Source organism: Balaenoptera acutorostrata, chromosome 21 (assembly GCF_949987535.1).
Source record: "Balaenoptera acutorostrata chromosome 21, mBalAcu1.1, whole genome shotgun sequence".
Taxonomy (NCBI): Eukaryota; Metazoa; Chordata; class Mammalia; order Artiodactyla; family Balaenopteridae; genus Balaenoptera; species Balaenoptera acutorostrata.
Window position 1 is genome coordinate 8,288,079 of NC_080084.1, and position 22,341 is coordinate 8,310,419.

General features: G+C 34.1%; 1 protein-coding gene across 1 annotated transcript in view; it reads right to left on the bottom strand.

The window, feature by feature from the left end:
* The window catches only part of ADAM2 (ADAM metallopeptidase domain 2), a 100,553-nt gene extending 86,511 nt beyond the window's left edge, over window positions 1-14,042 (bottom strand). Inside the window, exons 1-4 of the mRNA XM_007178418.2 lie at window positions 13,988-14,042; window positions 13,346-13,422; window positions 7,918-7,973; window positions 4,211-4,289 (exon numbers count right to left, since the gene is read on the bottom strand). Coding sequence (XP_007178480.1) covers window positions 4,211-4,289; window positions 7,918-7,973; window positions 13,346-13,422; window positions 13,988-14,042 — 267 coding nt within the window. The remainder of the gene's footprint in view (window positions 1-4,210; window positions 4,290-7,917; window positions 7,974-13,345; window positions 13,423-13,987) is intronic.
* Window positions 14,043-22,341: the final 8,299 nt, after the last annotated feature.

Consider the following 22,341-nt stretch of genomic DNA (forward strand, 5'->3'; position numbering starts at 1 on the left):
AGGAACAAAAGCACGAGACACATAAAAACAAAAAGTAAAAAGCAGATGCAAATATAACTATATCAATAATAGCATTAAATGTGATTGAATTAAACAATCCAATAAAAGGCAGATTGTCAGACAAGGTGAAAAGACAACTATAAACTGTTGAAAGACAACATGCTTTAAGTTCAAAGACACAGACAGACTCAAATTAAAGGAATGAAAAAAGATTATCATGTAAATAGCAACCAGGAGCAAACTGGACTGACTATATTTATATCAGACAAAGTAGACTTTAAAAGAAAAAATTGTTACTAGAAATAAAGAGCAGTATTTTATACTAATAAAAGGTTTAATGCATCAGGAAGATATAACACTTGTAAACATAGGTACCAAATACAGCACCATAGTGCATAAAAAAATAGGTAGACATGAAGGGAGAAATAGAGAACTCAACACATAGTTGAAGACTTCTTTTCTTCTTCTCTGCCACTTTCAACGATCGATGGAACAACTAGGCAGAAGATCAGCAAGGAAATATAAGACTTGAAAAAAAAATCATAAACTAAGTAAACCTAGCAAACATCTGTAATATGCTCCACCAAAGAACAACAAGATATGCATTCTTCTTAACGTGTACACAAAATATTTTCCAGGATAGACCATACGCTAATCCATTAAAAAAGCCTCAGTTTAAAAGTATAGAACTAATAAAAGTATGTTTTCTGATAATAAAGACATTTTTTTAGAAATAATTAACAGAAAACATTTGGAGAAACTCACAGACATGTGGAAATTAAATATCATATCCCTAAATAACCTATGGATTAAATAATAAATCAAATATGAAACCAGAAGATATTTAAGGAAAATGAAAATGAAGACACACCATACTAAAATGTATGGGATGCAGCTAAAGTAGTGCTTTCGATAAATTTATATATATAAAAGCATGTATTAATAAAGAAGAAAGATCTCAAAGTAATATCCTATCCAACCACCTATAACACAGGAAAAAGAAGAACATATTAAACCTAAATTAAGCAGAAGAAAAGGAATAATAAAGATTAGAGTGAAATTAATAAGAACAGATAATAGAACAAATCAATGAAACCAGAAGCTGGCTCTGTGAAAAGATAAACAAAATTGACAAATCTTTATTTAGCTAGATTGACTATGAAAAGAAAGGAATCAAATTACTAAAATCAGAAATAAAAGTGGGATATTACTACCATCCTTATAGAAGGATTATTAAGGGAATGCTAAGAATAATTGTATGGCAACATTAGATGATGTAGGTAAATGGATTAAATTCCCTGAAAAAACAAAAACTACCTTCCCTGTCCATGGTGCTTCTTCTAGCACCAGAACTTGTGGACTCACAGAATGCCTTATCCACTGCCGTGGCTTCTGCACAGTGTTGTGTCTGATACAGAAACTTATTTCTCAGCAAATTAAGGGCAGCAAGTGGTTTATATACATGTCTTACCGTATACTCTGTCATCTGGAAGCAGATGGCCTAACTAAAAGGTAGACCAGGTTACTGAATACTCATTTACCATAGTAGTTGGGAGACATTACTCTGAAAGGCTGGGGTTATGTTTGAATCAAAACCATTATAGGGCATGGTTTTCTGGGAACCACAATACATAGGTCCAGGAAGTAAGGTGTTGAAATGGGAGTGTCTCTTCCCACCATTGTACCTAATAACCATTTTGTAGCATTTTGCTTTCTGTCCCAGTAACTTTTAGCTTCTAGCCCCCAGTGGGGAATTTGTTCACCTGGGGACACAATAAAAATTCCACTAATCTGGAAGATGAAACTTCCAACTGGATATTTCGAGCTCCTTTTGCCACTGCACAAACAGGCTAACCCAATGGCTGGAGTGACTGATTCTGAACACGATAGGGAAATTTGTTGCTTAAAGAAGTGCTGTGTCTTGAACCCACCTGAGTCTAATAGCAACCAAAATAAAATATGATTAAGGATGCAAACCCTTTGGGAGTGAAGATTTGTGCTATTCTGCTAGGTAAATATCCGTAACAAGCTTAGGTTCTGGTTGAGAGCAATGGAAATGGGGAGCAGGTAGTGGGAAAAAGAAGTCATACATAGCAATCATGACTTATTACAGAAATGAAGACTATAGTAGCTTTACATATTTTTCTCTTGGCTTGTCATATGCATATGTATCTTTATTTGTACGTGCTAACCATTTTCTTCCTTTTCCCTCTTCCTGTTATTAGTTTGCATGCAAGTGGTTGGAGGTCAACTTTACAAGTTAATTTAACCTCATGTTAACATAGTATTCAGTTGGATTGTGAATAAATTTGTGGAGAACTTAATATAGCTAGCAATGGACACAGTGACTTGTGATTGTGTGTGTCATCATTTTGAGGGAAGAATGAGAATTTCTTTACTTGGGAAAAGGTTGGCTGAATCTTGATAAATAGAAATGTAGGGTGATTTTGTTGTTTTTCCAGAGTTCAAATGTGTATAAAAGAGTGCATACAGACACTAAGTAGTCAAAGTTGTAGGCTCTGTCAATTATTGATGTATTGTATGAACTCAGCAACAGTAAGAATGTTGCTGCTGTGTGTGGTCACCTACAAATGTTGATGAGATCAAGTTGATAGTTCTCCTCAAGGCATCAACATATTTGCTGAGTTTCTTTCTACTTCATCTATCAATTATTGAGAGAGAAATGTTTAAATCTTCAATAATATTAATTTACCTATTTCTTTTTTCATTTCTGTCAATTTCTGCCTCTTATAATTTGAAGTCTATTTTTATGTGCATACACATTTTGGATTGTTATGCCATCTGGTAATTTTACTTTTTAACAATTATGAGTATCTCTCTGTCCTGGAGAGATCATAAAGTAAACTGCAGATACTAGGAACAAACTCTTCCTGTGTCTAACTGGTTGCTTTGTTTTCGTGTAGATACATCTTTAGTTAGCAAGATAACATAACTTTTAGGGATGAAAATCATTTGTGGAATTTATGAAAAATAGATTTATATGCTTCTAACCTAATTTAATAAACTTTCCTGGTTTTTCCTACACTGAAGATAGGCTTGCAGCTTTGGCAAACATAATTTACCCACATGGCATTTGAGGCCAGCATTCAATAACTTATTACATCCAGGTTATAAATAAAACATCTTTGCTTTTTCTTTTGAATTATACATCTGTCTCTCATGATTACCTCCTGGGAGGTAGGAAGTAGAGTTAGGTGTTAGGTATGGCAGAATTACATAAAATGCAGGTGCGGGATATTGCGGCCCTGTGCATCTCGTTGTCTCATTGTTTTAACTCTGTTTCTCTCCCTCTCTTTTTCACCACACTCACACACAAAAATTGCCACACACACACACATATTGTGTGTGTATACATAAGTATGTCTATAATATTATGTATATATGCACGTGTGTATGTATCATAAAACTTTTTGACAGTATGCATTATTTATATATATGTATAGAGAACTCCATAGATGATTCACGTGTATTTGCTTACTCTGTTAGGCAAAATTTAAAGAACTCACCATACCTATTATTTCTCCTGTTAAGAGCTTAGTCTCTATAAAAATGCTTTAATTTCAAAGTAGTGGTTAATTCGCTATGTAGAAATCAGGAATGCAAATTTAAAAAAATACAGGAATTGGTAAGGCAGGGCAAATGTAAAAAGCAAAACAGCGTTTCAGGCATGGGTATTCCTTGAAATTCTATGCACACTTCTCTATTATATTTACAACAGATGGCAAACTTTATTAAATGAAGCTCCAAGCATTCCAAGTAGATGAAAATTTAATATATTCCTAAATGTGCATGAAATTTAATGTGTATTTATTTGGCCCCTGAACATACTTCAGACAAGTCTTTGGATTTTCCTTTTCTTCCTAGATTTAGCTTTCCTGATTTAAGTCATGTTTTTTCATTTTAAGTATTTCACTCCATATTCAACCCTTTTGGCCCAGGTACATAAACACATACGTGTGCCTCATCATGAAATAATAGCTTAAATGCATCACTATCATTTGTGGTTTGGTTAATCATCTGTGTCACAAAGCTAATTCAAGACACATCATCAAAAGGAAATGGTTACATTCATGCAAAAACAAAACAAAACATAACTCCAGCCTGTTATACTCTAGCGACATGTGGACCCTAAGTAAAACAGTCACAGAAACTCATACAACAAAGGTAAAACAGGCAATAAAAATCATACCTGAAACTGTTGTTCAAGAGGTTTCTTACTTCCTGTGCCATTATAACCATAAACCCTAAAATTATGTGGTAAGAAAGCTCTGTAAAATAATGATAAAAAGTATTTATTGGAAAATTTGTTTCCTAGATTTTATTTTGAAAAGGTATTTCTTTTATTATACTTATTATAGATAGGTAGGGAGAGGAGAGAGAGTGCACGAGGGAGAGATTATCTGAGTACATGGATTTAGTTTTAATTTTGCTCAAAAAATTCTAGTCTTCAGACCTCTCCTCATTCACCTTACTGTCACAATGTCCTCCTTCCTGTTTTTTAAACACAACAAGCAAACTTTTGTCTCAGGGTATTTGCACTAGCTGTTGCCCCTTCCTGGGATGTTCTTCAACATGGCTCATTGTCTCATCTACTTCAAGTCTTTGCTTATATATCCACGTCTCACTGAGGCTTCTCTTGACAAGTTTATAAAAATTTGCAACTTTCTCAATTATTAAAGCATAGGATTTCCAAATGACACTTTTTAGTTTGCTCTATATTTTTGCTTAAGCATTTATCACTTTCTAACATTCTTCCTAATCCATTATTTATCATACCATTATTAGTCTCATCTGATAACAATATAAAATTCATATCCATTTTGTTTACTAATGCATCTCAAGCTCTTAGAAGAATATCTGGAAAATAGCAAATGGTCAATAAGTATTGAACTAATATGAAATGAATTCAACAGATCAGGTGGAGATCTCACATTAAAATACATTGTAACATGGGAAGAATATGCTTAAAAGGCTCTATAAAGAGAAAGTGTGGGTGTAGGTATCTCATTTTCATTTTTCCAATTAGTATAGTATAAAGATTTGTGACAGCCGTGGCAGTCTGGATTTGTGAAAGCAAAAGGTCAAAGAGCCAAACCGCTGACAAACAGAGCAAAACTTTTTGTATTCTTGTAACAAAAAAAGAAAATAACCCACAGTGGGGTGGAGCTCCAGGGAACACACAGATTCTGGGTTGAAAGTCCTATAAAGAGACTTAGCTAGTGATATACAGGCACTGTTTTTTGGCAAAGAAAGAAGTCAAATATCCATGCTTGGCCCAGGGATAAAGCTATTATTGGGGAACCTAGAAACAAGCAGAACTTTTGGTGGCTGTGCAGTCCTGGAATAAAAATATGAATATTTAAGTTGCATCAGATTCATAGCTTCTTTCTCTGTAAAATCATTTGCCAAATTTTGAAGTTGCACAGAGAAGCCAAGGAGCTAAACTTAAAAATCTCTGAAAATAAGAGCAAATTTTTTTCAAAATTGATGATATAGACTCAGTAAGTCCTATTTTATTTGAGCATGATAAAAGCAAAGACAAATCACCCCTAAATATAGTTTTAAAGACTGATGAAAACCTAAATAAAACCTTCGAAGTATCAAGAAGAAAACGAAGATGTTCCCTTCAAAGAACAGCAATAAGACTGATAGCTTAAGTTGTCAATAGAAACGAGGAAAGCCAGAAGACAACGGAATAATACTTTTAAAGGACAAAAGTCATTTTTAAAAGGTCATCCTAGAATTTATTCCAGCAAAAAAGGTCTTAAGAGTAAGGTTAATATTTAACATTGAATACAAATGAATCAAAAACAAGCAGACCTACAATAGAAATATAGAGAATTCCTGAGACATATAGAAATTAACTGCAGATAGAAACAAACGCAGGAAAAAATGAAGAGCAACAGAATGGGTAAATTTATGCTTAATTAAAAGGGATATTGACTATACAAAAAATAATAGTCATATCTCATTGGGGTTTAAAAGCATACAGGAAAAATAATGAAAAGGTAGAAGGTAAGTGAAATTAAAAGGTTTGAAGATCTAACAATGTATGATAACTGGCAAAATAATAATGTGTATTAGATTTAATAATAAGGGATTAATATGATAATCTAGAGAAAATACTAAAAGAATAGTAAAAATTTGTATAACAAAGAATTTAATTGAGGGAAAATGGTATAATATAAAATAATAGATTCATTAAAGTGGAGACTATGAACGAAAAAGAATATAAAATAAAAGGTACAAAGAGAAAAGGTGACTTCAGACATTATATGGAAAATTAAAGGATCAAGAAAAACAAGGACATCTTAAAATTGTTGAACAAGGCTGGGTAACAAGACCTAGTACAGTATTTAATATAGTGTGATATCTGTTCAGATAAATAGGCTCGGGAGTAAACATATAAAATAAGAGAAAACAGTCCAGAAAGATATCCCACTCATAAACAGTCATTTGATTTATTACAAACATTTCATTACAGTGCAATGAGGAAAGTATTTTTTTTCCAATAGCATGTGTTGGATCCACTGGATGCTAATATGATAAAATATTTGAATCTTGATCCCCATGCTCATGAAACACACAAACATCAATTCTGGATGAACCCTAGAGTTGAATATGAAAGTGAAAACAATAAAAGCTATTAGAAAAAAATGACAGCTTGGATTCATGACTGTATGAAGACAATGATTTTTTTTAAATATGAAAAGAGGGAGGGGGAAGGGTAAGCTGTGACAAAGTGAGAGAGTGGCATGGACATATATACACTACCAAACGTAAAATAGATAGCTAGTGGGAAGCAGCTGCATAGCACAGGGAGATCAGCTTGGTGCTTTGTGACCACCTAGAGGGGTGGGATAGGGAGGGTGGGAGGGAGGGAGATGCAAGAGGAAAGAGATATGGGAACATATGTATATGTATAACTGATTCACTTTGTTATAAAGCTGAAACTAACACACCATTGTAAAGCAATTATACTCCAATAAAGATGTTAAAAAATAAATAAATTAATTAATTAAATAAAATATGAAAAGAATAATAGCTACAAAGAAAATAATAATTTGGACTGCATTAAAAGAATTTCAGACTCAGTAAAAAAAATCCAGACTGAATAAAAAATTGAAAGGGAATGACAGGAAAAATTCCTCCAAAAGTACTCTGTAGATTCAATGAAGTCACAATCAATATCTATGGATGTATCTTTGTGGAAGAGTTTATTATAAAATATATGAAAGTGAAAAGTAGTAAGAAAAGCCAGAACATTCTTGATGAAGAAAAGGATGGAAAGACCTTATCTTTAAGCTATCAAGATTTATTATAAAGAGACAAATTGACCAAAACTTTTAATAAAGGACCCATTTTAAAAACGACCACTACTGTTTTGATTTATCTTTATTCCCAAATATGGTGTGCTTATTTTTTTTCCCAATTTCATTAGCTGGCATGGGATTGAGTTTGGCTAATTACAGTTGTATTCTAAGTCCTTAATACATTCTGATATGTAAACTAATTTAAAGAATCACTGTTCTTACCACTCAAAAATCCACTATGCTCTTTCAAATATAGTTGAATGTAAGACAACTCAAAAACAAGTCGTATTTATGTCTTGATAAAAATAGAAAAATATCAAAATTCATCCTCCATGAAACCACATAAATAGTCAAATAGAAATCTGATGCTGCTGGGAAGGAAAAAGATGGGAGCATACATATGGATTCAGGTCCTAGATATTTATTATATAGGCTTAAAATGTTTTTCTTAAGCATAAAATAGGAGACAAATAGCCAGCAACTAGAAATATTTACAAATGCAAAATAGTTACTTTCTGGATAAATATGAACAATAATTATAAATAGAACAAAGACAGGTAATAAAATAATGTAGATCACCTACTTTTGCATTAGGTTCACAGTGTATGTTTTCCCTTCAATTACAATTTTGTAGGACACCTGGCAGGAGAGTATATTAAAAAAGCAAAGAAAAGTGAGAAGAATGTTAAAAAGAAAAACTATCACTTTATATTAACAATAATAACATTCTAAAGCACACTAATACAATAAAAAAAGAGGAAAATTTATAATTTAATATTGATTTATTCCAATGGAATCAGATATTTAAATATTTGCTTTCATAATAAAGATAGATGGAAGAATATAACTGGTACACTTTCTTATTAATTTTAACACTTATGCAATAAGATAGACCCTGAAATATTGTTGATTTGCATCCAGTAATTGTGTTAGCTTAATATTGAGGCCATTGCAAAATTTATGCTTAAAATGGAAGAGTATAACTAAATTACTGAATAGAAAATTTATATAGTATAGCAAGAATTAACAGCACAGAATGTTTAATATTTGTAGATTTTATAAAATTTGTTCCAAGTTTGGATGCAATGCTCATGGATTTTATTAAGAAAGAATGTCTACAAATGGAAAATTTGGTCTTTATAGATCAGTTTGAGGAACCTTGACCTCTTTCCATTATTGGGCTTTCCAATCCATGAGCATAGGATCTACTCAATTTATATAGATCTTTACCTCCTCTCATCTGGTTTTGTTGTCTTCAGTGAGGAGGTTTTGCTTTCCTTTGTTACATTTATTTAGACTTTGATTTTTATGTAGTGTAAATTATATCTTTAAAATTTATTTTAAGTTTTAAAATGTTTAATGTTTATTTAAATTTTATAGGATTAAGAGGTTTATTTTATAGGATTAACAAAGTTAAGTTACATTCTTCTATTGCTAAGTTATTTTATCATATATGGTATTGAACTTTGACCAATAGTTTTACTGCTCCTAATGCTATATGTATATTCATTTCCTAATATAATTCTAAAAAGTAGTTAATTCACTGATATTCTAAGATTCAATCATCTTAACAATTTAGATGTAAATTGCATTTTGCCATTGGTCATTTCTTTCTTTTTTTTTCTTTTTTTAGTTGAAGTACAGTTGATTTAGAATGTTGTGTTAGTTTCTGGTGTACAGCAAAGTGACTCAGTTATACATACCTATGTATATTCTTTTTCATATTCTCTTTTATTATGGGTTATTATAAGATATTGAATGTAGTTCTCTGTGCTACACCTTGTTGTTTATTTTATATACAGTAGTTTGTATCTGCTAATCTCAAACTCCTAATTTATACCCCCCTTTTCCCCTTAGGTAACCATAAGTTTGTTTTCTATGTCTGTGAGTTTGGTTCCCTTTTGTAAATAAGTTCATTTGTATCATTTTTTAGATTCCACAGATAAGTGATATCATATGATATTTGTCTTTGTCTGTCTGACTTATGTCACTTAGTGTGATAACCTCTAGGTCCATCCATGTTGCTGCAGTTGGCATTATTTCATTCTTTTTTATGGCTGAGTAGTATTACATTGTATATATAAACCGCATCTTCTTTATCCATTCATCTGTTGATGCACATTTAGGTTGCTTCTTTGTCTTGGCTATTGTAAATAGTGCTGCTTTGAACACTGGGGTGCAGGTATCTTTTCGATTAGAGTTTTTGTCTTTTCCAGATATATGCCCAGGAATGGGATTGCTGGATCATATGGTAACACTGTTTTTAATTGTTTAAGAAACTTCCATACTATTTTCCACAGTGGCTGCCCCAGTTTACATTCCCACAAACAGTGTAGAAGGGTTCCCTTTTCCCCATACCCTCTCCAGCATTTACTGTTTGTGGACATTTTAATGATGGCCAGTTTGACTGGAATGAGGTGATACCTCATTGCAGTTTTGATTTTCATTTCTCTAATAATTAGCAATGTCGAGCATCTTTTCATGTGCCTGTTGGCCATCTGTATGTCTTCTTTGGAGAAATGTCTATTTCTGTCTTCTGCCCATATTTAGACTCCACACAAAACCTACTAGAACTGACAAACAAATTCACCAAGGTAGCAGAATACAAGATTAACACATATAAATCTTTTGCATCTCTTTACACTAACAATGAAATGTCAGGAAGGGAATGTTAAAAAAAAAAATAACCCTTTTAAAATCAGATCCAAAAAAATACTTAAGAATAAACCTAACAAAGGAGGTGAAAACTTATATGCTGAGAACTATAAAACATTGATAAAGGAAGTTAAAGATGCTTTAAAGAAATGGAAAGCTATCCCATGCTCTTGGATTGGAAGAATAATATTATTAAAATGACCATACCACTCAAAGTAATCTACAGATTTAATGTGATCCCTATCAAATTGCCCATGACATTTTTCACAGAAGTAGAACAAATAACCCTATAATTTATATGGAATCACAAAAGACGCAGAACTGCCAAAGTAATCCTGAGGAAAAAGAACAAAGCAGGAGGCATAACCTTCCCAGACTTCAGACAATACTACAAAGCTACAGTAATCAAAACAGCATGGTATTGGCATAAAAACAGACATATGGATCAATGGAACAGAATAGAGAGCCCAGAAATAAACCTACACACCTATGGTCAATTAATCTTCGACAAAGGAGGCAAGAATATACAATGGATGAAAGATAGTCTCTTTGGCAAGTGGTATTGGGAAAGTTGGACAGCCGCATGTAAATCAATGAAGTTAGAACACTCCCTCACACCATACACAAAAATAAACTCAAAATGTCTTAAAGACTTAGATATAAGACATGACACCATAAAACATTTAGAAGAGAACATAGGTAAAACGTTCTCTGACATAAAACATAGCAATGTTTTCTTAGGTCAGTCTCCCAAGGCAATAGAAATAAAAGTAAAAATAAACAAATGGGACCTAATCAAACTTATAAGCTTTTGCACTACAAAAAAAACCATAAACAAAACAAAAGACAACCAACTAACTGGGAGCAAATATTTGCAAATGGTGTGAACAACAAGGGCTTAATTTCCAAAATATACAAACAGCTCATACAACTCAATAACAAAAAAACAAACAAGCCATTGGTCATTTCTTAATACTTTGTTATATTAGATTTTCTCATATTTCTTATGTTTGCCACATATACTCATGAACTAATTCAGTCCCAAATTTTCTTTCTTATATTGACCTTCTTTGTTTTTGGTGTCAAGGTAATATTGCCTTTATGTATTCAGCAGTATTAACTCTTTTTCTTTTTGCTGGTTGAGTTTTTATGAGTTTTAATTATGTCTTTCTTAAATGTTCGGTTGTATTTATTTGTAAAATAATTTAGCTTTTGACTTAGTTTTAATGGTTGTTTTTGTATTTTTGAGGAGGGAGAAAGAGACATTTATATTCAGATTCAAATTTTTTAAAGTGTTGGGCATTTTCATCTTTCCCTATATCCCAGGAGTTTGTTTTTCTATGAAATTGCTTATTTCCTCAAGGTTTTTTGAATTTGTTGACACATTTATTCATTGTATTATTCATTTGTTAAATTTCTGCTCTATGTATCACTATGTCCACTTTTTTCATCCCTATTAAAATCTTTCATACTTTTATTTGTGTTGCCTTACAGACAACTTGTGCCTGATAAAATATTTTACTATTTGCTTTGTATAATTTTTCTTATTTTTGTGCTAGACCTTTCTATTCCCTTGTGATTTAGGTGTTTCTCTTGTAGGTATATATTTTTAAATTCAATTTGAAATATATGTAATTTCTCATAAATTTAATCAATCAAAATTTTTAACAGTTTTATTTAAATTTTAATTCCCTTTAAACCAAGATGTATATATACTTTATATTCTTTTATTTGTTACAGTTACAATTGTATATTCAATTTGTTTTGTTTTGAGGTATACATATTCATACTTTTTCATCAATTCCAGCTTTTATGTTATTCTTTGTCCCAGTTTCAATTTCTAACTGCTGAAGTACATTATTTAAATTATTTTCTTCTCTTGTAGTCTGAAAAGTGTTAATGTACTCTAACTTTTATTTATTCTGTGTTGTGATACCTGATCTCAGTTCATCTATGTTTAATATAACCTCTTCTCCAGATTTTTTTCTCTCTTTTCCAGGAATTCTAATTGTTCTGTACTTAAGCCTCTAATTCTCCTCTTTTTCCTTGAGTTGTTTATATGTTGCATCTGTTTAGTTTCTTCAGCTGTCTCTGGCTACTGTTAATTCTTGATTTTACTCTCATACTATATTTTTCATGTACAGAAGCTCCATTCAGTTATTTTTAAAACCTCCTAGTCTTTTTAAGTTGAATATTCTCTTGTGGTATATTCTTTATTAATTATAATAATTATAAACATACACTTTTCATATTATGTTTGTTGCATTTGTTAAGTTGGTAGGTACAATAGCCTTATCAGTTCAAAAAATACTATTAATCCTTTATTATGTATCCAGCACTGTTCTAGGCACTGGAGTTAGAGACATTAACAAAATAGTCAAAATTTTTCCCTCATGAATTTGACAGTTGAGGACAGATTTTTTTTTTTTTTTACTTCTCTTATGAGAATTACTGTCATAGTATCTGGTGAAACCCGTTTGAAGATATTTCCCTCTAAGTAGATTCTGTGTACATTTTCTAATATAACCAAGTAATTCCACAGATTTTTCCATTAAAAAAATAAAATACTCTTAAAATGCTGTTAAATGTCTCACCTCTTTTTTTCTATTTAAATGATTTAAAGTTTTCATAAATATTCATTCCCTTATAAATTATATATTGAAAATTTTAAGCTTGTGATATCTGTATTAGGGTGGCAACTAGGTAGCTGATAAGGAAATATTTGCATTCAAATTATCTAAACATTTACTACCAATCAAAAAGAAAATTAAGGTGTGGTGTTTTAAAAAAACACACTTCACTTCTTTAGAAATGATTCTAGAATTTAGTAAAAAAGATAAGAAACTTTCAATTAATTCAAAGAATAAAAAAGAGAAAACTAATACCTGAACCAAGATACACTAAGATGGCATAAAAAGAATTCTTAATGATTAACATATTTGCAATCAAGACATAAAAATTATTCATACAACACTTCATTAAATCAAATGATTGCCATCCCCTATAGGGATGCCATAGGCTTACTTAACAACTACTAAAAATCCTCCAAATATTGTATGGTGAATGAGTGACAAGAGACTCTAAATGGATCAGGTCAGGTATTATTCAGACACTCAAGAGGGAAAGAGATTTAGAAGATGGGCCTTGGGACTTTGATAATAAGCATCTCTGCACGATATTTCTATGAAACATTGTTAATCTTGGTTTATTTTCAAAAGGGCTCTTCCATTTAAGAAAAATTGGGTATAAATATAAAATTCAGAAAGTGTGCAGAGATGAAAAACACCAGGTTTACTTATTAGGAACAAAATATTCACATGCTTTTTAGTTTGCGAAAAATGTTAGGGCTTAATTACGTATGTTTCAACTCCTCCACTTGACGTTGACCGTATTTTCTCTGGAACTGTAATTTGCACACGTAGCCTTTCTGAATCTGCAAGGTGCAAAATGTTTTATAGGGGCAACACTCACCACCTCATAGCTTCCTTCATTATTTCCTCATCTAAATGCATAATATTCTATATGCCATCCCTCATTTTTACTCTCTTTTTAATACCCACTTCTTTCTAGAATTACAAATCTTTTAAAGAGAAACAGGTATACTGCTTTAGAAATATTGCCCTGTGGGCAGGTTCTGGTAACCCTGAGGTAATAGGCCCAAGTGCTCGCAGAATAAATAAAGTCAGGTCCTTTGGACCTTCCAACTACAGAATCCAGATATCAGAAATGCAGAGCAGTATATGAAACTCTAATCTTAAGGCACCTACTCAAGCCACGGCATCTCCCGTCTTTACCACGGTCCCGAGAAGAGTGGGAAAGACCCTCGCAACCAAAGTGGATTTTGATTGGGGAAGGTGGCAATGTGGGAGTGGATTCGGGCTTGCACAGTTGGAGCTCCCACGAGAAAAACATTTTCAAAGGGATATCCAGCCTCTCAGAGGGAAACAGAAAGGAGACCTGACAGTCCCTAAAGGTCAGAAGAGGGTTTTAGTACTTACTATCGTCTGTCTGAAGCCCCATGAGCCCCAGGAGCAGGAACAGAAAGCACAGCATGGCTGGACGTCCTGGATGGCAGCCCGAATAACGGCCGGACGCTTGACTACAGGGCAGTTGTGAGCGCGAGGAGACCCTGCCTGACCGCACACACCGCAGGAGGCAGGCGGCTGGGAGGGCAGCGGAGGGTCGAGAGGCTGCCTGCTGTGCACCGTTCCACGTGGGCGACCTTGGCCCTTAAATCTATGCAGGAGGAGGCTTCGACGCCTTATGACTCCGCTTTCCGGCTAAGAAAGTGCAGAATCATTTCCGAAAGGCAAGGTTGAAGAAACAGCTAATGAACAGGAAGATTCATCTACACTTAAGTGAACTTTTATATAATATATATATAAATATTCATACTACTAAATATATAATATATATAGGCACAGCTCAATATTCCAGTGAACAAACCAGTGTAATTAACACCTAGATCCAGATCCAGAAATAAAATATAGGACCACTAAAGCTGCCAGATTGTCCCCTGACAATCACTACTTCTAACACCATAGATTAGTTTTGTCTGTTTTTGAACCTATATAAATGGAGCCAATCACCATGTATTCTCTTTATGTTTAAGTTTTTTTAACATGATAATTAGGAGATCCATCCACGTTGTGAGTAGCAATAGTTTTTTTTTTCCTCTTGTTGCTGTATATCACACATTGAATGAATATGTGTCCATCTGTTTTTCTATTTTACTATTGATTAGAATTTTTTGTTCATTTATAGTTGGAGCTATTAAAAAACATATTTGGCCTAATACCTTCCAGGTCCATCCATGTGGTTGCAAATGGTATTATGCTTGCTGAAATAAGTCAGACAGAGAAAGACAAATACTGTATGTTCTCACTTATATTTCGAATCTAAAAAATAAAACAAACAAATGAATATAACAAAACAGACTCACAGATACAGAGAACAAACTAGTGGTTACCAGTGGGGAGAAGAAAAGGGGGAGGGGCATGATAGGGGTAGTAGATTAAGAGGTACAAACTCCTATGTATAAATTAAATAAGCTACAAGGATATATTGTACAGCACAGGGAATATAGCCAGTATTTCATAATAACTTTAAATGGAGTGTAACGTATAAAAATATTGAATCACTATGTTGTACACTTGGAACGAACATAATATTGTAAATGAACCATACCATACTTCAATTAAAACAAAAGTTTTGGATCAGTGAAAATAACCAAAAACCAAAAAACCAACCATGTTTGGCTATTTTATTTCCTTAATTACTATCAATTTTTGATTATTCTATTTTGAAGCTATGTTACTTTTTAAACTTTTTATTTAAGCATAACATTCTCTAGGTCCATCCATGTTGCTGCAAATGGAAGAATTTCATCCTTTTTATGGCTGAGTAATATTCCATTGTGTATATATGCTGCATCTTCTTTTTCCATTCATCTGTCATGGATACTTGGGTTGTTTCCATGTCCTGGCTATTGTACGTAGTGCTGCTATGGACACTGGGGTGCATGTATCTTTTCAAATTAATTTTCATCTTTTCTGGATATATGCCCAGTAGTAGGATTGCAGGGTCATATGGTAGTTCTATTTTTAGTTTATTGAGGAACCTCCATAATGTTTTCCATAGTGGCTGCACCAGTTTACATTCCCACCAACAGTGCAGGAGGGTTCCCTTTTCTCCACGTCCCTTCCAACATTTGTTATTTGTAGACTTTTAAATTCTACATTCTATCAGGTTTGAGGTGATATCTCTTTGGGCTTTTGAGTTGCATTTTTCTAATAATTGGTGATGCTGAGAATCTTTTCACCTGCCTGTTAGCCATGTTGTATGACTTCTTTGGAAAAATGTCTATTCAGGTCTTCTGACCAATTTTTGACTGGCCTGTTTGTTTTTTGATATTGATTTCTATGTGCTGTTTATATGTTTTGGATATAAGCCCCCTGTTGATCATTTGCAAATATTTTCTCCCATTCCGTAGGTTGTCTTTTAGTTTTGTCAATGGTTTCCGTTGCTGTGCAAAAGTGTTTAAGTTTAAATAGGTCCCATTTGTTTATTTTTGCTTTTATTGCTTTTGCTTTATGAGACAGATCTGAAAAAATACTGCTATAAATTATGTCAAAGAATGTTCTGCCTATGTTATCTTCTTAGAGTTTTAAGGTTTTGGGTCTTACCTTTAGATCTTTAATCCATTTTGTGTATGGTGTGAGGAAATATTCTAATTTCATTCTTTCACATGTAGATAACCAGTTTTCCCAGCACCAGTCTTTTTGAGCCCCATTCTGCCACATCTCTCTGACTTCACCTGGAGAATATTCTCTGTTTTTAAGGGCTCATGAGATTAGATTGGACCCATCCAGGTAATCTAGGATAGTGTCCCTACTTGAAGGTCCATCACCTTAATTACTTCTGCAACTTACCTTCTACCATGTAACATACATATCCACAAATTCCAGGGATTAGAGTGAGGCCATCTCTGAAGGTCCATTCTGCCTACCACCAAAGCACTGGTATGGGATGTTAGAGAAGGGAAGCAAGCCAGCACATGTGAGTCTGTGAGCTGGTTACTGCTCCTGTAAGATAAAACTAAATCCCACAAGCAGCTCTTGGCAATGTGCGATGGTCCAGCCACCGCAGAGGGTCTTCCAGGTCCCAACGGAGAGGGGCAAGGGACTGAATAGCACCGCGAGTATGGGATCAGAAGGACCAAGACAACTGATGGTTGCAAGGCACTTTATTTAGAATCTACTGAATCTTATATAGACAGAAGAGGAACCCATAAAATTGCTTCTCGTCTCAGTTCAATCACCACCACAAACGTCAGAAAGTTTACAACGATCATTCCTGAACAATAACTTCCCTTAACCAGGCACGCACAGCCCTCAGCCATAAGGAACAACCAGGACTCTCAGTTCCCTGAGGTCTCCTGGCCTGAGATAGATTTGCTAATCTCTTTTACATCCCTCAGGCCTGGAACAGAGTGCATTCCAAGTCAAGGGGGCAAAGCCCTTAAGTGACTTTGCTTTTTGTGAGAGACATACTGTCTCCACCAGGAGTTACCTCCGGCTAAGACTGCATGCCTCCCACAGCAATGCTATAGAATAGGGTACAGCAAACATTTTCTGCAAAGAATGAAATAGAAAATAGTTTCAGCTTTGCTGAAATAGTGTGCCACATGGTCTCTGTTGCAACCGTTACCAACCAGGGTTCTTGGTCTCCTTAATCAATAGAAATTGGTCAGAGGCCAGACAAGAAATTCAGGTAAGGCTTTACTGGGGCCCCTGCTGCAAGCAGTGGTGGGGGAGTGAAAACAATGAACAGTTTCCCTTGCTGGCTCTCCCCCTGAAGCAGGGGGGGTGGGCAAGCTTGTTCCTTATATGGGGTGAGGGTAGGGGTGTGTCCAGGGGTCAGGCCAGAAGGGTGGCTTAGGTGGTTTGCTCACCCCTTAGGTGGTGTTTTGTGCAGGGGACATGCACAGGACCCTGCTTTTGCCCCAGGCTCTTCAAAGGAGGCAGTTGGGTGTTTATTTTTTTGGGTCATTTTGTATCTTTTGTCCAGAATTTGTCCCAACTCAGCATGCACGCAGTTATTTTCAGTCCCATATAGCTTCTTTGTATTTTGTTGCTCAAAGAGAGGTTTGTCCAAGTGGAAGCACTGCAGCACTGCAGCAAAGGGTCCCAGTCCCAGACTGTCTCACAGCTATTCAACTACCTTCATATCTATCTATTTACCCTCCAAATACTCTAGCACAATAATTGAATATGCCCAGCTCTGATAAAAGCCAGTCCCTTTTTTTAACATACCAGATCCTCTCCTCTCTAGTTTACTCCATGATTTTGCTCTTGAGTCTTCATTATATCCAACATCATCATCTTTCCCCCATCTCTTTATTTCTACAAATCTGTAGACAATATGTAGTGTCTCCCCAAAATAAAATCCCTCCTTTGATCATAAATTGCACCTCATAATCCCCAAAAGGTTTTCTATGTATACCATCTTCATTTTATCACTTCCCATAGAGTTTATCAAGTTCCTTAAAAAATAATCTAAAATACAGATTGGGATTTTACTGAACTTATAGATCTCTTCTGGAAAAATTAGAAATTTTACAATAGGTCATCCATTTTCTTAGTGCTGATATACAGATACTAGCGTTTTCCAAGATTGATCATCCTGATGAATTTTTTAATGTTGTTGTTCTAATTGTATACTGATTCTGTTGATTTAAGTAGGTAGTTAATCGTAATTTCTGCAAATGAGGGCAATTCTTTTTCCTCTTCAAATCTTTCCTCCTTTTTATTTCCATCAAAATAATAGTCAAAGCTGCCAGTTCTATGTTATATTTTTAAGCATGATTTTAGACATCTTTGCCTTGGCAATAGATACTACAACAACAAAAACAAAAATGGTATTATATTTTATAAAATATTTCATAGTCTTCATAAATATTTAAAATTTCCCTCTAATTCCCTTTAGTGAATATTTCATTATCATGAGATTTACCACCTTCTGGAGTCTTGTATCATTTGGACAAATTTGTGATATCTCTTCAGGCACAACATACCTTTCCAACTTCTGATGTGGAACGGAGTATAAAGAATAAGAAACTCATCATGTCTTGTAAACAACCTCACAAATGTATGCGTGAAATTAATTCAAAAGAAAAACAAGGCTTACACTGGTTCATGATTCATTATGCATGTAGCTCTTGGACAGGAACACTTATGGATGTCATCATATGTTAATCTTAATTTAAGGCCAAATAATTGAGCTATAATAACTAAAAATCCCTCCAATGTTATTGCACCTGGATACTAAAATAAAGAAGATTGAAGAGAACACCATTATGTAAGAAGAAATCAAAAGCAAGTAATGTATTAAAACAGTTTTGATCCTATAAAATTTTATATTTTAGTACTTTATGTTGAGCACATTTTACACTTTATTTTGATAAATCTTTGATACAAATATCCATACTAGTTAATTGATTAAGAAGCATGAAACAATGGAAAAAAGTAATTAAACTACCAATGTTCTCTGGTGAAAAATTTGGCATGCCCAAATCCCATAGCCTTAAACACACTTAGTATTTCTGATGCAATCAATATAAAACACATTTATTTAACTTTCTTATTAAATCAAATCATTCAATTAGCAAAACTAATTCAATATACATACATGTCAGGCACTACAATAGAAAATAAGAATATAGTGGCATACTGGGGACTTCCCTGGTGGTCCAGTGGTTAAGATTCAACGTTTCCACTGCAGGGGGCACGGGCTCAATCCCTTTTGGGGAACTAAGACCCCACATGCCGCGTGGTGCAGCCAAAAAAGAAAAAAACAATATAGTGGCACATGTGAAAGAAAGGGACTTTGTCCACACTTGGAGCTTATATTACAGACAAGGAGAGAGAAAATTAAGAGGAAATTAATGACAAACTTCCCAAATATAAAGAGATCATGAAAAGTGCTCTGAAGAAATGGAGTGCTCGAATAGAGAATTTTGAGGAGGGGTATAACCATATAAATAATATAGTTAGAAAAACCTATTTGTAGAATTGATGCTTAGGCTGAGATAGAAAGTTTGGGAAATGTTCCAGCATTTTGAATAGCAGTAGGGAACTTGTATGGGAACCTGTTCAAAGCCTGTAGTATAATGAGTGAAGTGAAGGAACGACAAGACGGAAGTTCTAAATATAGGCAAGGCTATGGTAAAGAAATTTGGAGTGAGATATTACCAAAAAAAAAAAAAAAAAAAAAATTGGGGGTAGTATAGAGTGGCATTTCATATGATTTAACCTTGATAAATAAAATGATACTTTTCTCATCTTTTTAATCATTACAAGCTAAATTCTTAGAACTTCTCTAATTTTTCTATATCAATAAAAATTTATAGTGAGTAAAATTTAATTTATACCTAAAAGAAAAATATTGTGTGTATGTGAGTGCATGTGTGTGAATGAAAACATGGAATATTATCTAGCAACATGGGAAAATGGGTTAGTAGTGACCCTCTCCTGTTATCCTATAAGAGCTAAGCTTGAAAAAAAGGGAAAATCCCAGTATCAGAATTTGAAAGAAGGTTAAAGACAAATCAGAACATGAGAGATGATATCTGGCTAACCACCAGGTTTTAAGGCAAGATGTAGGAACCAGAAGCTGGACTTCTAGTGCTCATTCAGAAAGGAAAAATAGTCTTCTACTTTCATATTTATGTAGTTGAAAATAAATCCCCTGTATAAGGACATGCTACCAAATAAAACAAGTCCTTAGTTATACTGTGCAGGAAGAGAAGATAGAAGACCTAAATGTAAGAACTGAAGCCATAAAAGTCCTACAAGGGAACATAGGCAGAATACTCTTTGACATAAATTGTATCAATTTTGTTTTGGTGGGGGATCAGTCTCCTAAGGCAAAATAAATAAAAGCAAAAGTAAACAAGTGTCATCTAATTAAACTTAAAAGGTTTTGTACAGCAAAGGAAACCATCAACAAAACAAAAAGACAACGTGGTCTGGGAGAAAATATTTGCAAACAATGAGGCCAATAACGGCTTAATATCAAAAATATACAAACAGCTCATACAATTCAAAATTCACAAAACAACCTATTAATAAGTAGGAAGAGGATATAAATTGTTGTTTTTCCAAAGAAGATACATAGATGTCCAACAGGAACATGAACAGATGTTCAACCTCACTAATTGTTAGGGAAATGATGCAAATCAAAACTGGAATGAGGTATCACCTTATGCCTTTTAGAATGGCTATTATCAAAAAGGCAAGAAGTAACAAGTGTTGTAGAGGGTGTGGAGAAAAGGGAGCCCTCATACACTATTTGGAGGAATTTAACTTGTGTAGCCACTAGGAAAACTAGTATAGAGATTCCTCAAAAAATTAAGAATGGAATTACCATATGATCCAGCTGTTCTGCTTCTGGGTATTTATCCAAAGAAACTGAAAACATTAATTCAAAAAGATATATGCACCCCTATGTTCATTACAGAATTATCTATAATAGCCCAGATAAGGAAACAACCTAAGTGACCACTGACAGATGAATGGATAAAGATGCGGTATGTATATACAATGGAATAGGAGTCGTAAAAAAGATGAAATCTTGCCATTTGTGACAACATGGTTGCACCTTGATGGTATCATGCTAAATGAAATAAGTCAGGTGGAGAAAGACAAATACTGTATGATTTCACTCATATGCTGAAAAAAATAAATTAAGAAACCAAACCAAACCAGAACAGACACATAGGAGAGAACAGAGTAATGGTAATCAGAAGGGAAGAAGGGTGGGGGATGGAAACTAAAATTTGGTGGTGGGTACACTGAAAGAAGTTGAAAAATGTTGTACACATGCAACTTACACAATGTTAAAAAGCAATGTTACCTCAATTAAAAAAAAAAGAATATTGGACTCAATTCTGCATGAGGCAATAAAAAGCACAATTCTTCAACTGTGTGCCTATTCTTACAATGTTCGATTATAATCTGTTGATAAAAGGGAAGAAAACTTTGAATTGGAACCTTAGTGCATCTTGTTAACAGTTACTGTTAGAACCGTAAAAAGGAAGCTTTAGAAACGGGAAGGCCAGCAAGACAAACTCAGAGAGGGAAAGTGACACCACTTCAGAAGACAGAACATGTAATTGTCTTTGAATTTTCTGACAAATATCTTAAGCTGCACATGCTCAAAACCTAACTCAGCTTCTGCCTGCCACTCACCCACACCTTCCTTTATCCCAGGACACTCCACAGCAAGGATGTATAGTACCAACAGTGGCAAAAATAAACTCTGCTCAGGTCTAAAACTTGGACCTGCTAGGTGGTAGTACTCCTGGGAAACTGATCCTGAGAAATTATGATTAAATAAGGCAGGACCGTGATCATAATGGCCCCAGATAAGTTAGTGGCAAAGGGGATGAGGGAAAGTTATGGTAGAGTCATCCCGATGTGTATTATGTTTACCACAGAGTTCACCCGCTTAAAGCACACAGGTGAATGATTGTAGGGTTCTTAGTGTATTCACAGATATGTGCAACCATTACCACAGTCAATTTCAGTTCCCTCATCTCAAAAACAAGTCCTCTACCCTTTAGTTATTACCATCACCCACCCCAGCTTTTCATTCTCTACCCCCACTTTCAGCAGTAAACAACCACTAATCTTAGTCTCTCTAGATGTCCCTGTTCTGGATGTTTCATACAGATGCATAATACGTGGTTTCTGTGACTGGCTTTAGTCACTTAGCATAACGGTTTCAAGGTTCATCCACGTTGTAGCAGTATCAGTGCTTCCTTCCTTTTTGTGGCTGAATACTATCCCAT